General features: G+C 37.3%; 1 protein-coding gene across 25 annotated transcripts in view; it reads left to right on the top strand.

The window, feature by feature from the left end:
- Positions 1-19,047, top strand: part of Ptprd (protein tyrosine phosphatase receptor type D) — a 2,287,128-nt gene that overhangs the window by 2,136,855 nt on the left and 131,226 nt on the right. For 9 of the 25 annotated variants that reach the window (XM_085839214.1, XM_085839210.1, XM_085839224.1 and 6 more), the window contains 4 exons: positions 369-956; positions 1,406-1,506; positions 2,398-2,657; positions 14,754-14,844. In XM_085839214.1, the coding sequence (XP_085695340.1) occupies positions 369-956; positions 1,406-1,506; positions 2,398-2,657; positions 14,754-14,844 (1,040 nt within the window). The remainder of the gene's footprint in view (positions 1-368; positions 957-1,405; positions 1,507-2,397; positions 2,658-14,753; positions 14,845-19,047) is intronic. The other 16 variants (XM_085839213.1, XM_085839215.1, XM_085839218.1 and 13 more) reach the window with 3 other exon arrangements.

Raw genomic sequence — 19,047 nt, forward strand, 5'->3', positions numbered from 1 at the left:
TCCCACTTCTTGACTCTGGCTTTCCCCTGTACTGGGGCATATAAAGTTTGCTAGACCAAGGGACCTCTCTTCCCAAAGATGGCTGACTAGTCCATCTTCTGCTACATTGCAGCTAGAGACACTAGCTCTGGGAGTACTGGTTAGTTCATATTGTTGTTCCACCTATAGGAGGGTTGCAGACCCTATTTTCTCTAGCTCCTGCATTGGGGGCCCTGTGTTCCATCCTATAGATGACTGTGAGCATCCACTTCTGTATTTGCCAGGCACTGGCAAAGTGTTACAGGAGACAGCTATATCAGGGTCCTTTCATCAAAATCTTGCTGGTGTAAAGGGCAGCCATTCTTACCACTCCATTCTATGTGCTCTAGTTCCAGGGAAACCCAGGCTCGTGATTAACCACACCCAAATGAATACTGCACTCATTCAATGGCACCCCCCTGTGGACACATTTGGACCCCTTCAGGGCTACCGACTAAAGTTTGGCAGGAAAGACATGGAGCCACTCACTACTCTGGAGTTCTCTGAGAAAGAAGATCACTTCACAGCCACAGATATCCACAAGGGTGCATCATATGTCTTTAGACTCTCCGCCAGAAACAAAGTGGGCTTCGGGGAGGAAATGGTGAAAGAAATTTCCGTTCCAGAAGAAATACCAACTGGATTCCCTCAAAACCTCCACTCAGAAGGCACCACTTCAACCTCTGTTCAGTTATCGTGGCAACCACCTGTCCTAGCAGAGAGAAATGGAGTTATCACCAAGTATACCCTCCTGTATAGGGATATCAACGTTCCTCTTCTTCCAATGGAGCATCTTATTGTTCCAGCTGACACTTCTATGACACTCACTGGCTTAAAATCAGATACTACATATGATGTAAAAGTACGTGCTCACACGAGCAAAGGGCCCGGGCCATATAGTCCCAGTGTCCAGTTCAGGACACTGCCTGTGGATCAAGGTAGGATTTGTCTGCTTATGGCCTTCCTCCTTTAAAGGAATATCGATCTTTGGAAATCAATATATTGAAGCTGTAAATAACTGATCGGCCCATTCATATTAATAGGTTCAGCACTACAAGCAGGTAATGTATGTATGACTTAACCATTTTGAAAACCATAGATTTCAGTTATAGAATGCCATTGCAAGGCTGGCTGGCAGTACTCTATGTCTTCAGGTAAGATAACCATAGGATAGTTGACTGAATTGGAGAGAAAGGAGATTTCTTTTTGAGAATGGGTATTAAAATGAATGCTCTAATCAGGTAGGCAAATCACATTTCTGTCTTTGATCACATTTCTGTCTTTGTTCTATGTAGGCAGCATCTATACTAAGCCTTATGATCCATGATGGAAAAGAACAAGTATGTGCTTTAAGAATAGTTTAAATACATAGTTTTTCCTTTTCCAGCAGTGTTTGCAAAAAATTTTCATGTCAAAGCAGTTATGAAGACTTCAGTGCTGCTGTCTTGGGAGATTCCAGAGAATTATAATTCTGCTATGCCTTTCAAAGTAAGTATTCTTTGCACAAATATAATAGACAGCTCCTAGTGACACGTTATTTGTAACACATACAGAAAACTTTGATTTGGACAGAAGAGCTATGGTTAGAGTTTCATGGTAAAACATTGGCCTAGCATGTGTGAGGCCCTGGGTTAGCTCTCCAGTACTATAAAACAAAGTTGATTTGGGCTCATAGGTTCTAGTGTTATTTGTGACTTTCATGAACTAGTTGCATGTGGAGCTTTAACACTGTGACCTTTTTCATTCTAGAGAGTAAGTAGACACCCAGAGTCACACTGACATGACTCACATGGTTCCCAGTAAATTGAATTTGAACTTTTTACAGCAAACTAATTCTTTCCATTCCCATTAAAAGAGGGGGGGGGAAGATCTGAATGATTTCAACTAATTTTCAATGCAGTGTTCTGTATGATTTTAAGATTGCATTTATTGGTCTGAATGCCAAGTACTTTAAAAATAAAGCTGACTTGCCACTGAGATCTTCAAAAAATAGCAACAAGTAGTTATTATTTGTGAAATGAATAGAAAAATATTCTTGGTAAATGAAAATATATTTAGAACAGAATTTAAAACCTTCTGGTAAATTATGGACATAATACATTGAAAGCATAGAACACTTTTAATTATGATCATATGTAACTAATGTGTTAAATCTTGAAAAGTTATTGTATTGTTTCTTTGTTGTGCATTTTTTGAGAAACTTGGGAACCTTTTACCTTTGTAGAGTAAGAACTATCAAGAGAATTGATGCAGACACCAGAATTACAAAAACTTTTGGGATTAGAAACTGCCCAGAAATAGATTTGAGCTGACAAAGGAAGTAAATAACAATTGGTTGAGAGGCTGATAAGCAATTTGTGACTGATTGTATCTCTGTAGATTCTTTATGATGATGGGAAAATGGTGGAAGAAGTGGATGGCCGAGCTACCCAGAAGCTGATTGTTAACCTGAAGCCTGAGAAGTCATATTCCTTTGTGTTAACCAATCGTGGGAACAGTGCTGGTGGATTGCAGCATAGGGTAACAGCAAAGACTGCCCCAGATGTGCTCCGCACCAAGCCTGCCTTCATCGGGAAGACAAACTTGGATGGCATGATTACTGTGCAACTGCCTGATGTTCCTGCAAATGAAAACATAAAGTAAGTTTATTCAAGGAAAGAAAGGCAAGTAAATATAGAGCCTGAATTTCAGTGTTATTGTTGTTATAAAAGGATGGATTGCTGACTATAACATGGAAGATTCTCCTGTGTAGGCTCATACTTTTACTATTCAGAATTTATCACACTCTCTATTCATATTCATGCTAACATAGTCTCATCATTGTAACATTGTGGGGTTTTTATTTCCGTTCCAGCCATATTATTTTGAAAGAGAGACGACCAGTTCTAAAATACAATTTATTGTGGCATATGGAATACAGTTGATAATTGGCAGTTAGCAAATAATGATACTTATTATAACTGAAGAAAGTATTAAAATTTGCAAAAAGACTGAAAGAAACTAAAGAACTTAAATATTTGAAAATAATGTATGATAGTGAGATTTTGTTTGTGTGCTAAAATATGGAAAGGATTCAAGTACAAAATAACATTGAAGGAAAATTACATGTTAGAAAATATACCACACATCACTTTGTGAAAACCAGTAGACCAGTCAGTTGAAAAGTTCGTCCAAAGATGTATACTCAGCTGACTTCATAACTAATAGAATAACAGACCATATCATTGAAGTATATGAAATATAAGTGTTGGGGTATACCTTATCAATGAAAGGAAGTTGGCCTCTGTCTTCAATGAGTCTTGCACAGAGTAGGAGATATGAAAAGAGACTAATAAGACTAATGTTACAGTTATCTTCAAGACTGACCATGCTAACATCACTTTGAAGGACAAATAGGAAGCTTATAAACTATAAGCCAGAAAGTTATATGTTCAGGAGCAGTGCATACTTTAGTTAGGGCAGCATGTAGACCTGTCAGGCTGGACCCAGAACACTTGGTCATGATGAGAAGTGGGTGAGGGTTGGGGATATAAAAGGGTAGACAAGAGGCATGTTGTGCTCAGCAGGTTGAGCTTTATTCTATAGACAACAGAAATTCACTAAAACTCTAGATGCAAAAGCCAGTGTGATGTCAATCATATGATATCTCATTTTTATCTTTCCATTTTAGGAGCCATTTACTGAATATTTCATGATATAGTAGATAGAATTGTTACCTGTTTGGAAGGAAAAAATAAATTTTTATTTTTATTGTATTACATGATAAAGTCAAGATGAATTTTTTGGGGAAATGTTTGAAGTTGTACAGAAAGGCATGTGATCATAGTTCATGTACTGCTATGATAACCAGAGCCCCCTAATGTGGTTGAGAAATTTTTTGCAATGTCATTACATAGTCAGTTGGCATTGGAAAATTACACAACTACAAAGTAGGACAAATAGTGGTCCACAAAAGAGGCAAAGGAAAATGGGAGAGACACTTGAGCTGAAGTGCAGTAGGGGTCAGTATGTGCTTTAAAGGGGTCAGAGGAAGGAAGAGTACCACACATGGCTCAGGCATGTGAGCTTAGAGAACATAACAGACTGGGACTATTCATCAAAGTAGTAAAATATCAAGAAGAAATCTGAGGCAAATTGGGCAGGGTTACTATTCACCAAAGATGTGAAATACAAAAATGAAAATCGCTGTTGAACTCAGCAGTGAATATATATTCTAAATGAGGTCTTTGTATGAACTATCCAGTCAGAAGTGTGGGTTCAGAAAAGTGAAGTGAGACTATAGGCACAAATCTGGGAGCCACCCGAGCAGCATTAGCTTTTATAGGGTATGGCAGAACATAGAAGCAATAAGATGAAAAGATGAAACAAAGATAAAACATAAAGGTTGCAATAAGAAGAGAATCCACTGATGACTGAGAACGGTTTCATATATAGAGGGCAACTTGTGATGACATGGTGGCCAAGGCACTATATGGGATGGGACTTTTAAACAGTAAGTGAAGAACTCCAAGTTCCAGCCTGCAATGGGGACACTCCTGTAATTCTAGAACTGGAAGGGCTGAGGCAAGAAGATTGGAAGTTTGCAGACAGCTTAGCTTAATAGCAAGTCCCTGTCTCAGTCACACAAAACAAGAGAATTCCCAACTTTGGACAAGATAGCAATCTTACCCCAAACTGAAAGAAATAATGAAAAATAAACCAGTATTAAAAATAAAAATATGAAAGAAGAAATTCTAGTGAAGTATAATTTGTGGAATTCAGTCAGGATTAAGTAGTAGCTTTGACTCACTTTACACTCAGCCAAATCAATCTTTCCTGCCCAGACCTTCGCTTGACGTTTATTTGATAAAAACGATGGCAGGTTTCACCACAAGTAATAGAATTTCCAAAATGCACTCAGATAAGGTCTTCATTTTGTCTAATCTTCTTTTTCAGTTTCTGAAAATTAAAAGTGAAAATATAATGCCAGCACATTTTTATCGCAATAAAATTTAATATGAACGCAAGATTACATTTATGTGTTGACTTTTTAATTCATTCGGAGTTTCTGTTATTATTAACAGATAAACATATTTTTGAAACCACTTTACTGAAATATAATGGAAAAATATATAAAGTGGTAGGAGGTAGACTATACCTTTAGTCTACCATTTGGCAGGCAGAGGCAGGATGATCTCAGTGACTGAGGACGTCCTGATCTACATAGTGAGTTGCAATGTAGCCTATAATGTGGCAGAAGTTCATTCAGCAAAAAAGTTCAAGCTATATCATTATTCTTAAGCAGCACTTACTTGGCTTACTTGGGAGACTTGAATAATGATTTCTGTCACAAAGTTCTGTGATTGGCTGGGCTCCTAACCCAGGTTTAATAACTTATTGTAGAAAAGGTAACCTCTATCCACAGGCTTTTACAAATCACAAATTTTTGCAGGGTGGTAGTGGTACACGCCTCTAATCCTAGCACTCAGGAGGCAGAGGCAGAGGCAGGCAAATCTTTTGAGTTTAATGCCAACCTGGGCTATAGAGCTAGTTGCAGAACAGCCAGGACTATACAGAGAAACTTTATCTCAAAAAACTAACACACAAACAACCGCAGCAGCAACAACAATTAAAAACAAACAAACAAACAAAAAATGAAATTCAGGTTGCTATCTGGGTGGGGAATAGAGGCCTCAAAGCAAAGACTAGGAAACAGCAGATACATGGTCTCTTATAGCACATCCTACCTTTTCTGTTAGAATCTAGCAAATCCATATTGTGTACACAGTGTATTTCTTGTACTATGTCAAAGTGAAGTCCTATCTTATCATAAGAAACAGAAAATGGCTCTCATGGATCTGATGAAGTAGGGGGCTCTGGAAACAGAAATCAGGTCAGCTCAATGCAGATGTCTGGAAAAGAGTGCTGATGGAAGTAGTTAGATTCAATGTAGATTGAGAAAGATTTGAGGAAGCTTAAAAGTTGTAGACGACTACAAACCAGCAGAAAATGGGGATGATAAATTCAATCCATTAAACAAAACTAGTGTCTCCTTGAACAAAGCCGGAAAGGTGAGCATGACAAAGCATAGTGAGTGACATTGAAGCTGGCTGTGTTTTCATGACTTTTCTTGGTTGATCAAGAAAGTGAACTAGTTTCTTAGTGAATCCCTTAGTGAAAATTGGCATTTTTATTTATTGGTGGCAAATTTCAGTTTCATGTTTCAACTTCTGAATGAGTTCAGATGTTACAGAATGTTTTCTGTGCTTTAGGGGCTTGTTTTGGCTGTTTTGTTTTGTTTTGTTTTGTTTTGTTTTAGCTTGTTCAGTGTTACTTTTGACTTATGTGCTTTAGATACCCCTACTTGCATTTAGAGTCAGAAAAAAAGCAATAAAACTTCGGTAACAGGAGGAGACATAACTAATAATGTCCAGAAATCAAAGAAACAGCTGTGGAAAATCTCTTTTCTAGAAATGAAATAAAGATTCTCAGAAATACATTTCTTCTTTCTGAAAAAAATAAAACAAAAACAAAAATTAAACTACAAATGTGCTGGAGCAGAAAGAATATCAAACCGATAGGGAATGGAAAGAAGATCTGATTAAAAATGTTGGTCCTCTGAAGGCTCTAGGCCCCAGTGTAGAGGAATGCCAGGGCCAGGAAGTTGGAATGGGTGGGTTGATGAGCAGGGCGTGGGGAGAGGGGATGGGGGTTTTCAGAGGGGAAACCAGGAAAGGGATAACATTTGAAATGCAAATAAAGAAAATATCTAATAAAATGCATAATAAACTTATACTAATGTTTATGTTAATAAATTATTTTCAAGGGCTTTTTAAAGGAATAATGGTTGAAACATGCCCATTCTGTCTGGCATCTCTATTTCTGTACATGGGATGAGCAGTATAATTTCAAGAAGGTCCCATATTATCCTGTGCCATTTACAATAGTTGGCAAATTTTGAAGTTGAAAATACTGTAGTGTTTTGTCCAGTATTCTGTGAATGAAATGCAGAAAGCAAACAGAACTGGATCTGACCTGTGGATGCTAACTTCTTAACTATAAGCTATCTGGAACAGTGCTAACTAACATTGTCTCCTGTCTAGCAAATGGTTTGGTGACTGTGAGCTCTTTGCTTACTAATAGAAAGCATGCTTTTCTCAATCCCATCCACGTTAATTGTGAGGTCTTAACTCCTAGCCTGTCTTTACCATGTGCTAATTAAGTGGTTTCTTATCCACTTAAAATATTCCTCTTGTTTATGTGTATATGATAGAGCATGCTGTGCATGCATAAGCCAGAAAAGCGTGCAGCTTACCCTAGTATTGGAATTAAAGGTGAGCCACATGATGTGGGTATTGGGGACTAAACTCAGGTCCTGTGAAAGAGCCTGAAGTACTCTTAACTAGATCCATCTATCCAACAACAAATTCTTATTCATTTATTGAAGACACAGCTCTTTATTTCTGTCTTTTTCTTGTACTTGGCTCTTATATTGTCTTGTGGAGACAAGCAAACGGCTGAATTATTTTGTAAGCAGCCTCGAGGATGCATCCAGCTCTGTTGTCATGGATTCTGTGATGCTTCAGTCTTAGTTTGTAATAGTTGTGAAGACAGAATACCAATTCGAAAATGCTATAATGCCACCATTATTCCAACATGAGGCACATTCATGACAAAGGGCTCTCCTGTGGTTTTTATATAGCAGCATTTTACTCTGATTGATTAAAACTGAAAGCAGAGCCCGGATTGTGCTTATAGATAAAGCTACTGACAGGTGCCAGGTACCAGGTATAAAATTAGTTTCATAATGGCTTAACATTTCAGAACAGAAATGGAAAATTGTATTCTCTATAGTCTCAGCATATATTTGGTACACAAACATACAGGCACAACACTCATACACACACACACACACACACACACACACACACACACACAAAGTGTGTGTGTGAAATAAATAAGAAATAGGAATTAAACGATGCTCCTTAGGCAGATAGTAGAACAAAGAGAGTTCCAGCACTTATTCTGGCCCCAAGCCTGGGATGCTGGGAATGTCATAATCACTACTTCGTGTAGGTTGCCAGAGTTACATGAAAGACAAGGGAAGCCTTCCTATTTAGCACCTCACTGCTTCATCAGTGAAGTGAATGAAACTAATAGCCTCCCATACTACACACAGCTAAAAAGATTCAACATCTTAATCTGAAGATAGAAATTGGAAAGATCATTCAACCTACTGTTGGTTTTCTATGATAAAGTAATTTGATTTAAGCAATACATACAAAACATAACAGGAAAAATTATGTGAAGATTGACATTTATCCTTGAACTTTGAAAAAGATTTTGACCTCCAGTTAAATAACAAGTTTCAAAATGCCAAGACCGATTACAAATGCTAAAAGGCTGGCTGCATCTGAAGTAGGACTATGTAACAAAGACCAGAACTTGCCTTTTCAGATAATTATATGGAGCTTGCACCCTTGATAATAGTGTATTAAATGAAATTACTAAAACTTTACTTAATATAATTTAAACTATGAAGGTTGTATTTAACTTATCTAGTTAAATCTAATATAGTGAAAAACCATCTCATAATTTATAAGTAGTCGTAGGCTTTCTAGATACATTAATTAAGAAGATTTTAACCTATTCTATTAACACAATAGTTCAAGTCTTTGTTGACAAAGGTATTTTGAGCCTGACGTCCAGGCTTCAGGCAAGTAAGCAAAGTGCAATATAGAACTCAGTTTTTATTAAAAATATTTTCCATTTCAAAAACTTTTACTCAGTTGGTATCATTTTGTCAATATACATTTATAGGACATATATCAGCTACCTATTTGTCCCCCTACCCTTATCTGAGTCCTCTCATCTTTCATAAGGTATAATGTGAGATTAGAAAAAAGATTACTAGTAAGCTGATAAAGAAAAATATAGTAAGGATTATGTTTCCTATGTAAACTGTATGTGACCATGTCATTATTTTTCTAATGAAAGGAGAAAGAGCTTGACAAAAATGGAAATTGTAAACTCTCCTAGAGAAGAACAAACATTTTAACTACTTAGTTTAGAAGAGACACAAATCGTCAAGAACCACCTAGGCTAACCATTCCCACTGCTCAGAAGAAAAATCGTTCCGTGATTACCTGGCAGTGTAGAGTGAATTGTGAAGAGATTATGTACATCTACCTTAATAATATTCTTTTAAATATCAAACATAGTTTAAACAGCGTAAAAACATTATAGATGCAAAATGGTCAATTTAAGAAACAGTCCTACCAGAAGTCAGAAAATAGTTCTCTTGTGAAGTAATAAGTTAATTAATATTTAAGGAAAGAGAATTAATTTGAGCTTCTAAGCAGTTGGGACAGAACGGTCAAGGATGTGGTGACCAAATGCCCCACGATCAATTCAAAACACCGAAAGCCAATCTTGGTATGACTCAATGTGGGAAAAGGGATTCAAGCAAGATTCTGACAGGCCTTGCAATATCTTGGTCTTTATCCTAAGAGAAATAAGGCTCTATTGAAATATCATCAGGGGTTGAAATGGCACAATCAATTTTGTATTGTGAAATGAAAATTTCAGAGACCAGACTAGAAAAAGATAGTTGGTAGAGAAGAAAAGTTATGGGGCTATTGTTCAGACATGACAACAAAATGGAATGAGGCCAGATGGGTGGCAGTAGAGTGGCAGAGAAGCGAATCCTCTGGAGATGGGGTTCAGAAGTTAAGAGCACTTGGAAATGAACCAGGAGAGGGGAAGGAAGAAAGTGAAAACACACTTCCAATATAATGGCCACATCTCCTGCTGGGGTTGCAATGGCTATGGTGCAGCCTGAGAGCAGGAAAGACTTGGTATTTATTTTCTTGTCACCACAACAATACCTAAGTACTTTGGCATATGAAGTTGATGAATCTTTGATATTCAGAAGAGATTTCCAGGTGAAGATAATTATTTATGCATTATTTACATAAAGGTAATATTATAAGTTTGGAGTGAGAATGCACTCTCCTTGGATTAAGAAAAAGAGAATGAAGAGAAATTTAGAAAGGAGTGTATTAAAATTCTATAATTTAACAGCTATGCATCCATAATAAATTCCGATACAATGGTAAAGTTTCTATAGTAAATCATAAATGGAGGAAAGTTGAGAATGTTGCTTTAAAAAAAAGCATAGAATTCTTTATGGAAGGTCTTACCTATATGCTAATAGAAGTTTTTTTTTTTTTCTGATTGTAAATCTCTTGAAGTTTTATTATTTTTTAATTAGGTATTTTCCTCATTTACATTTCCAATAGAAGTTTTAAAGAGATAAAAACTTTCTTCCAGTATAACACCATGTAGGCATGTGGTGCCTAAAATCCCCAGAGTGTTGATGCAGTGCAGTGCTGAGGCAGTGCAATGTTGATGCAGTGCTGTGATATGGAAGTGTAGTGTTGATGCAGTGCAGGGCTGGGGAAGTGCAGTGTCGGCTGAGGCAGTGCAGGGCTGAGGCAGTGCAGGGCTGAGGCAGTGAAGAGTTGATACAGCCCTGTGCTAAGGCAGTGGTAATAAGGCAGTGCTGAGACAGGAGATGGAGCAGAGAAAGCACAAACCTTCCTAAAGAATTTGGACAGTAAGAGATGGGAGAGACTGCTGTGACTGGACTATGGGTTTGCTTTTTTTGTATTTTGGGGTTTTGTTGTTGTTGTTTGTTTGTTTGTTTGTTTGTTTGTTTAACTTGTAGAAGAGAGGATTTATCTGGGTTTACAGTTTCCAAGACAGTTTCCATGATGCCCACTAAAGGCACATCATTTGAGAGCTCACATCTTAAATCAAAAAGAGGAAAGCATACTAGAAATAGTAGTAGGCTGTAAACTTTAATAGACAACTTCCATGGGCACACTTTTTCCAGCAAAGACACACCTTCTGAGCCTCCTCAGACATCCCTATGAACTGAGGACCAAGTACTTAAATATCTGAGCCTGCGGGGGACATGCTCATTCAAACCATAAATGGGACAGCTGCTTATATATAGGGGCTTTCCCCTCACCATGTCTCCATCTTCTAACTAGTAGGTACTTGGCCAGGACTTCTGTTTGCTTTGATTTCTCAATAGTGGATTTAAGTGTAGTTGATAGGCAATCTGTAGACTCCAATGGGAAGAACAAGGTTAAGATAGAAGTACTTGCATTAGCAGTACTGTGTTTAGCGGGATGCCTTAGGAAAATAATAGGAAGGAAATAGAAAACCATTAACCAACCAGTGTCATGATAAGTATAGTCCCAGGCATCTTCTGTACTTAAAGGAAAGATTATGGTTTATGTAGATGGTCAGGTAGAGTAGTTTGCTAGAAAGACGAGGAGAATTTTCAGATAGTATTTTCTCTATCAGTAAGTGATATGGATCCCTTTCCCTAAGATGTCGATGCTCAGTCTCTGAGTCAGCATGAGAAAATGATATTGTAGAAATGAAAATAAACGTTCAAGAGACAAGCTGTGTGGAGACCTAGTGGCCTGTCTGTATCTGAAGGTCATAAATTTATGGTATGAGCTACACTGTTATATTATTTCTCATGCTTTATTTAGTCTCCTGAGCTTAGGGACAGAAAGTGGCATGAGTTTCAACTGTGGCCTTGGGAGAAAAAGACAGCTAAAAGCAAGGAGTGCCTTAGTTATTGTGTGAACATCTCTGTAAAGATAGAAAGGAAAGCACCGCTTGCACGGGCACAGTTCTGAAGGTATGAAACTCTGACACACGCACACACACACACACACACACACACACACACACACAAACACACACACACATGCACACACACACACTCACATCTTCTAGAAGAATATGAGAAGCTGGACTTGTTAGGTTTCTGATGATGTGCTGGGACATATTACAAATCCTCCATCACAGAGAACAAGCTTTGGATAATATGAATTCCAGATTGCCAGATTATCATGAAATGTCCAAGGCTGTTCTGAAGGCCATTCTGCCTTCCTGCTCTAGATCAGTAGACAAAAGAAGGTGATAGATATCTAACCATCCCGGTAATTAATTGCTGTGACTTAAGCTGCTCCATTCTCATCTCACCAGAGAGTTCACTGAATAAATGGGGGGATAGTGCTGAAGTAAAACTATGGATTTTTATGTATAAGAATGGCAACTTGGTGTGAAAGAGGAAGAAAAATTAAGAGAAGTCATCAGCTTGATTGATCAATCAGAACCCGCAGGGAAACAAGAGGCACCCTTTGCTAACCCCCAGTGTCAGTGCTGTAGGAAGAGAAGCTCTCCTGACTGCGCAGGGATGAAAATCAAGAGGCTCCTTGACAAGTGTGTTTATCAAGTGCATCTGCACTGTTATTTTGAACGCTCAGTTGCAGCTCTGTCATTTCTCTTCGTGCTCATTTAACATGATGGACTTGTTTGGCAAACCCTTCAGGTGGTAGGAGGGTGTGAATAGGATGAAGCTTAGTCTGGATCATAAAATTAAAAATATTGGCCTATTTCACACCCTCCAACTCTTATTTCTCCCCACCCTCCTTGATCATCATGCTTCTTTGTAGTAAAGAAAATGAATGAGTGGCTACTGGAATCTTATACATCTGTGGATTACTTGTTCAAAGAACCATGGAGAAAAGATTCTGGTTTGAATTGAATTCTTGATTAAGGGAAGGGTTTAACAAGTCCCTTTACCTGTGTGGTGTAGAATCTGTAGCATGCTAGTGAAGAATGTGGCAACCTCACCAGTGTCTACTGGTCTCTTTTCCACACAGTATGCTGTACAGACTGCCAAGCTCAATCCATGCTATTATAGTCTTTTCTCCAGAGAACAGGCTCATGGTCTTTTTTTCAGAATATACAACTGAAATTCAAGGGTGTTAAACAAGCCGTCTTTAAAAAGGAGATCTAATAGGAGTTTGAAAAGAGCTCTGAGCTGTTAATAGCAGAGCCCCAACTCTAGGTAAGGGACATCTCCAGGTGACAGGTTTGTCAAGAGAATACTTGTGGGAATCACAGGTCAATTTTCTAGTAGTGATAGTTTTGAAGGCAAAGTGATAGGAAATTAATTTTAGCAGCATTTGATTTAACCCAAAATATCCAGGTTATTGTCATTTGTTACTGTATCATCACAACTCAATTATCACTGAGATATTTTACATTGTAATTTTATACTGTCTTTTACACATAACAGCCTATCTCAGTTCTCACCAGCCATATTTCAATGTTTGATGGCCTCAGGGGTCTCATAGCTATCATTCTGGACAGCTTAGCTCTATCAGATATGTGTGGGAGGAACCTTTCTGTAGCAGAGAAATCGCTGAGAGGGCTTTTCTACATCTCCTTTGACTCAAAATAGCTCATGGAACAGGGCAGGAACCTCCTCACTCCTTGTTTTTCTTGTCCCCATGTGATAGCTGTCTCTTTTAAAATTATATAAATCCATTCCTGTGTTTATATATATATATATATATGTGTTTTCAATTTTTCTATGAATCTCTATCAAATTTATGAGATTCTCCGAAATAGGATAAATGAAAAAAAAAAATAAATGAAAAACCATCATGAAGGTTTCAGTGAATTTCCTCACTCTCTGTTTAAATTGAGCAGTTATTTAATTGGTCTTATTTTTTATCTGTGCCTAGCCTTTAATCTCTTTAATCTCTTTAATCTTTTTTAATCTCTTCCCAGTCTTTAATGGATTGTGATATAAGAATGGAAAGCTAGATTGTACATTTAATTCAGTGCCTAAAATTATAATTATAATTTCTATATTGTTAGTTATCATCTGCAGTGTTTTCATACCGGACCTTGATACAGGCAGAGTTCTTATGCATGCAAAGCAAGGGAAGGCGATGCACGATCCTGAAGTTGCATAGTAACTTCATTGCTAATATTTACCTTGTCTTGAACATGGGGCTGTAAGTGGTACTCGTGGCTTAGTTGTCATCCTCAGTGAATCGAACATTTGAACTTCTTTCTGGAGATTTTATTCCACTGAATCCTACTTTAAAGGACTTTAGGTATAATTAGTCCCCAAATACCTGTATTACTTACAGTTTTACAGTGTAGTTTTTTTATTAGATATTTTCTTTATTTACATTTCAAATGTTAGCCTCTTTACTGGTTTCCCCTCTGAAAATCCTCTATCCCCTCCCCCTTCCCCTGCTCACCAACTTACCCACTCCTGCTTCCTCACCCTACACTGGGGCTTAGAGCCTTCACAGGACCAAGGGCCTCTCCTCCTAATCTTTATATAATTATAAGATTATGAGTGACTTTAACATACTTTTAGTTTTACTTAAATATAATAATCATAATTTTGTATATGTACAAAATAATTGATGCTTATAACACAATTGCCATTTTTATTATATATTATATATATATATATGTTCCTTTAAAAAAGACTTTTTATTATTTAATATTAAAAATGCTTACTGCATCAGTCTGAAGTGGTGGATTTCAACAGAGCTTTGGTGTGTCTAGTGGCAGGTCCTAACAAACATATTTGCTATGTTTGCAATATTTAATAATGAACAGACAGCCGTGTGAAATTACTCTCTGAAGTCATCAAGCTCACACATTGACATCTACCACATACTTTTTTTAGTTAAACAAACAAGTGAGTATTTTTTCTTACTATAAAAAAAATCGATGAGTAACCCCACATTCATAATTTTTCTTCTGTGTTAATATTTGGCCTATAAGAGATTAAAGGTTGTAACCATTTTCCCTCTTCTCTGAACTAACTGTATTGTTTCTTCATTCTTAAACAGGGGTTATTACATTATAATTGTGCCTTTGAAGAAGTCGCGTGGGAAATTCATCAAGCCCTGGGAGAGCCCTGATGAGATGGAGTTGGATGAGGTAACTGTGTCTTTGTTGTCTTTTGTCGTTCTATCGCGGACTCTCAGCACTTTGTTCAGGTCTCAGTTATGGTGTGTCTGGAAAACTGAGCGAGTCAGTAAAGGCAGCTTGCTGTACTGCAGGAATTCTATCAAAGATCCTTTTGTTTTCATTAAAAGATTACAATTTGTTTTATCTGCGTTGTCCTTATTCTTTTGTCCCAACCCATTGTAACCATGATGCAGAAGTGTGAAAAGTGATTGCATTATTCTTTTTTTTTTAAATTTTTTTTTAAGATTTATTTATTTATTATATGTAAGTACACTGTAGCTGTCTTCAGACACTCCAGAAGAGGGCGCCAGATCTCATTACAGATGGTTGTGAGCCACCATGTGGTTGCTGGGATTTGAACTCTGGACCTTTGGAAGAGCAGTCTGGTGCTCTTACCCACTGAGCCATCTCACCAGCCCCCGATTGCATTATTCTTAATAAAATTCTAGGGGCCTTAGTTTGGCAGTTGCCAAGGGTCTTTCAAATGCTTCATGCACATTGCATTTCACCTGCCATAGGTTCACATTTTCATAGAATTTCACTGACTCCCAAACATTTAGCTGGCTTACTCTGCTCTGTAGGTTTTTACAAACCAAAGTGCATTTTAGTGCAGGGGGGAAAAGGCAAAATTCTGAGCATTGAAGGGGATGTAGTATAAAATGCATCAAACACTGAAGAGTTTGGCATTGACTCCAAAGTCTTATTGACAACATGCTTTCAGTGCTGCTTCTTGAAATATAGACACTTTGTAAAAGGGTCTGGTTTTATGAGTATGGGTGTTTTTCCTCTGTGTGTGTGATTATGTATTGTGTATGTTCATGGTACCTGTGGAGATCAGAAGAGGGTACTGGGTCCCCTGGAACTGGGCTTTCAGATGGTTGTTAGACCCCATGTGATGCTGGGAAAGAAGCCTATGTCCTCTGTAAGAGCAACAAATGCTCTTAACTGCTGAGCCATTTCTCCTGCCTCATTTGTACTTTGTTGTTGTTGTTGTTGTTTTGTTTTGTTTTGTTTTTCGAGACAGGGTTTCTCTGTATAGCCCTGGCTGTCCTGGAACTCACTTTGTAGACCAGACTGGCCTTGAACTCAGAAATCTGCCTGCCTCTGCCTCCCAAGTGCTGGGATTAAAGGCGTGTGCCACCACCTCCCAGCTTCATTTGTACTTTTTAAAAGAAATGATTACGTATTTGTAGTCATTTGCATTATGCAAAACCTGATACAGAGTATTTACCAAATCTCCTACAGTGGCTAGGAGTCACAGTTGAAATACTACAGAGACGTTTTTAAACAAAATGTTGTAAGTTTATAAGTGCCTCCAACATCAATATATATGAAGGTTTAATTTATGTGGTTCCTTTACAACATGGTCCATATCTCATAATAATTGCATTATCTCTGTATATTCGTTCTCCTCCAGATTAGTAAAAAATGGAGGAAGGGCAATGATTAATTCCCTTAACTACATTTCAAGGGATTGTTGATGTTTTTGTAATATGTCTGCACGAGGTAAATGTGTTCTGACAAAAACAAAGTGGGGCGTTGGGGTTAGGCTCACATCCCTTGGCAGATGTGCATCACCCTACAAGTGTGCCTCATCCTCAACTACCTATTTTATGAGTTAAATTTGTTCAAGCTCTGAAGGCTAGACAAGCTCAAGGTCAGGTCTCTGCTTGTGTCACTGTCTAGTGATTAGGTGATGTGGCTACAGTACAAAATGACACATTTCAGTAATGTGGTCACATAGCTTAGCTGTCAGTTTGCTTTCTGTCAGTTATGATGTTAGAGCAAACAGGATCCTTTCTCTAAGCAGTTAACCCCATGTCAGTCTATAGTTCAGAGCTGAGTTATAGAATTGTCATTTCCTCATTTTTTGTTGAAATTGGATTTTTAAATGCAAAGGTAACTTGTAGAATCTATAAATAGTTCTACCTATTTAAAACGAGTTTTCAAAGCACTGAGATCCAAGGCAAAAGGGACATCAAATGCTTTCAATAATGTGCTTTTCTTAGATGTGAAACCATTTGATAGGAAGGAATGGAAACTGATTCTTCTTTACAGCCAGGCTTTAACCTCTAGAATGCTCAGTAATGTTAATGGATTAAAATATAGGGCTATGTGACATTGAACTTTCTTGCAATTAAATTCCACAGGTCTGTGCTACTGATTCCCATAACAAAGGGTCATTTTAATCATCCTTTGAGTTGTGGTGCATTAATCTGTATAATAGCTTGATAAAGAACATTTTATTAATTCACAACTTTTGGGTCAGGATGGGTTGTTTCCCACTTTTCTTACTGATATAATTGAGACCACATTGCAGAATTAATGGTGGAAGAAATAAGATATGCATTGACTGGAAAATGAAAATTATTTCTGATAAAGAACTGAAGCCCTTGATATAACTTCTGGAATTATATCTAATATATTTTGTGACTGTTGTGGAGGGGAACAAATGAGAGGCGGCTGTGGCCCTTTCTGCTTACTCAGCCTGTTTCTGACCCCTGCAGACAGGACTGGTTTTTTACCTGGTATATATGACAAAACATCGTAGTAACTTCAGTTTGAATTTGGTACCTGCTAGGCTTGACAAAGCAATGTGCTTTGCTTAATTGTATCTGACCAAGTACTTTTTCAGTAAGACCTATAGTTCACTAATTCATATTGTTGGGGATACATCAAATAGAATGATGGCCAGAGGGGATTTCCACACATATGCCTCACATCTAGGCCCATACCAGATTTTAAAAAGGCCTTTTAAGTGAGTGACTCTCAAAATTATATTATGATATCATTTTTTTTTGGTCTGGGCTAATATCTGAGTGATAAATTCATAGACTAGTACTCCTGCTCTCAAGGTCAAACTGAGCAGAACAGGCGTTGATAGTTGTAATGAATTTTGGGCAGAATGACTCCCCAATGTTCATTGTATTTATTTCAGGGCAAGTGAGGTAATGTGCCCAAGCCTTTCATTGCACTATTCTTCAAAGCATTGTCATAAAGTAATGAGGTCATGCGTGGCTATCATTTCAGCACTGTGACTAACTTTGGTATCATTTAAACTTAAAACTATTTAAAGTTTAACACTGGAAGCATCCTAACGGGTACTTTTTGGAGGCAGGATCCGATTCCAGATTTAACTTCAGCAAATGACTGTACTGGACCTAAAGACCAAACTGTTCTAATATTTAATCCCAAGGCACTTACTTTATTTTTTCTAAATAAACCCTAGCAAATTGTAATCATGGGAATGATATTGATGAATGATGACAGCTGCCTATATCTGAAATGTGAACAGAACTAAGGTAGGGTTTGATCAGTGAAGTAGAAGCAGAAATAGAGTCACATAAACAACTGATGGTAAATGCTTTTGATTGACCAACTTCAAAAGACTATTCATAGCATCTGTAGTATATTTTCCTCAGGGTTACATAGACTATCATATACTGAACATTGACAATAGCCTTAATAGTCACCCTTCAAGTATGATATTATATTAATTATTTGGCATCAAGAGTTTTATAATTTGCATGTTAAAAAATCTAGGAAAAGGAAAGGTGGTATTCATCTATGTTAATGAAAGCAGATACACAAAAATAACCTACATACTAATTGAATAAAAATGATTCAAATGGTCAGCACTCAAACATGGCATTAGATTTCTTGATTTTGTGTAAAAATTTGGTGGAAAATCTCTCATATTCATCTCTCCTATGGATGGGTTTCATTTTTTGTTACCCATCAAGCCTATTCATACAGGGAACCATTCTATCATGCCCCGTTTGCTAACTTGTAATCTATTGTAATCTAACTTGTAATTGTAATCTATTTTACATGGTTGTTGTGGGGAGCCAATATATGCTTCCTGGAAAAGTATCTGGTACCCAATAAGTACTTGCTTAAGATGTGGCCATCATCATCATTATATGTAAGCCTATATATAACAACAAAAGAAAATTTTCTCTTCCTTCAACTGAGAAGATGGAATATCACTGAGTGGCCCACCTGGATTTCTACATAGATACATAAATTTTGATCCGCATTTGCCAGAGCATGTCTAATTCCCTGAACTTCTATAAATGCCTTAAATCTCATATAATTTTAGTTGTAGCAATAAGCTCAAAATTTAACAGACATTTTTAGAGCATGATAAATTAAATAATACTGATACATGTT

The sequence above is a fragment of the Mus caroli genome, unplaced genomic scaffold, assembly GCF_978045245.1.
Source record: "Mus caroli unplaced genomic scaffold, Mus_caroli_1 scaffold_6, whole genome shotgun sequence".
NCBI lineage: Eukaryota > Metazoa > Chordata > Mammalia > Rodentia > Muridae > Mus > Mus caroli.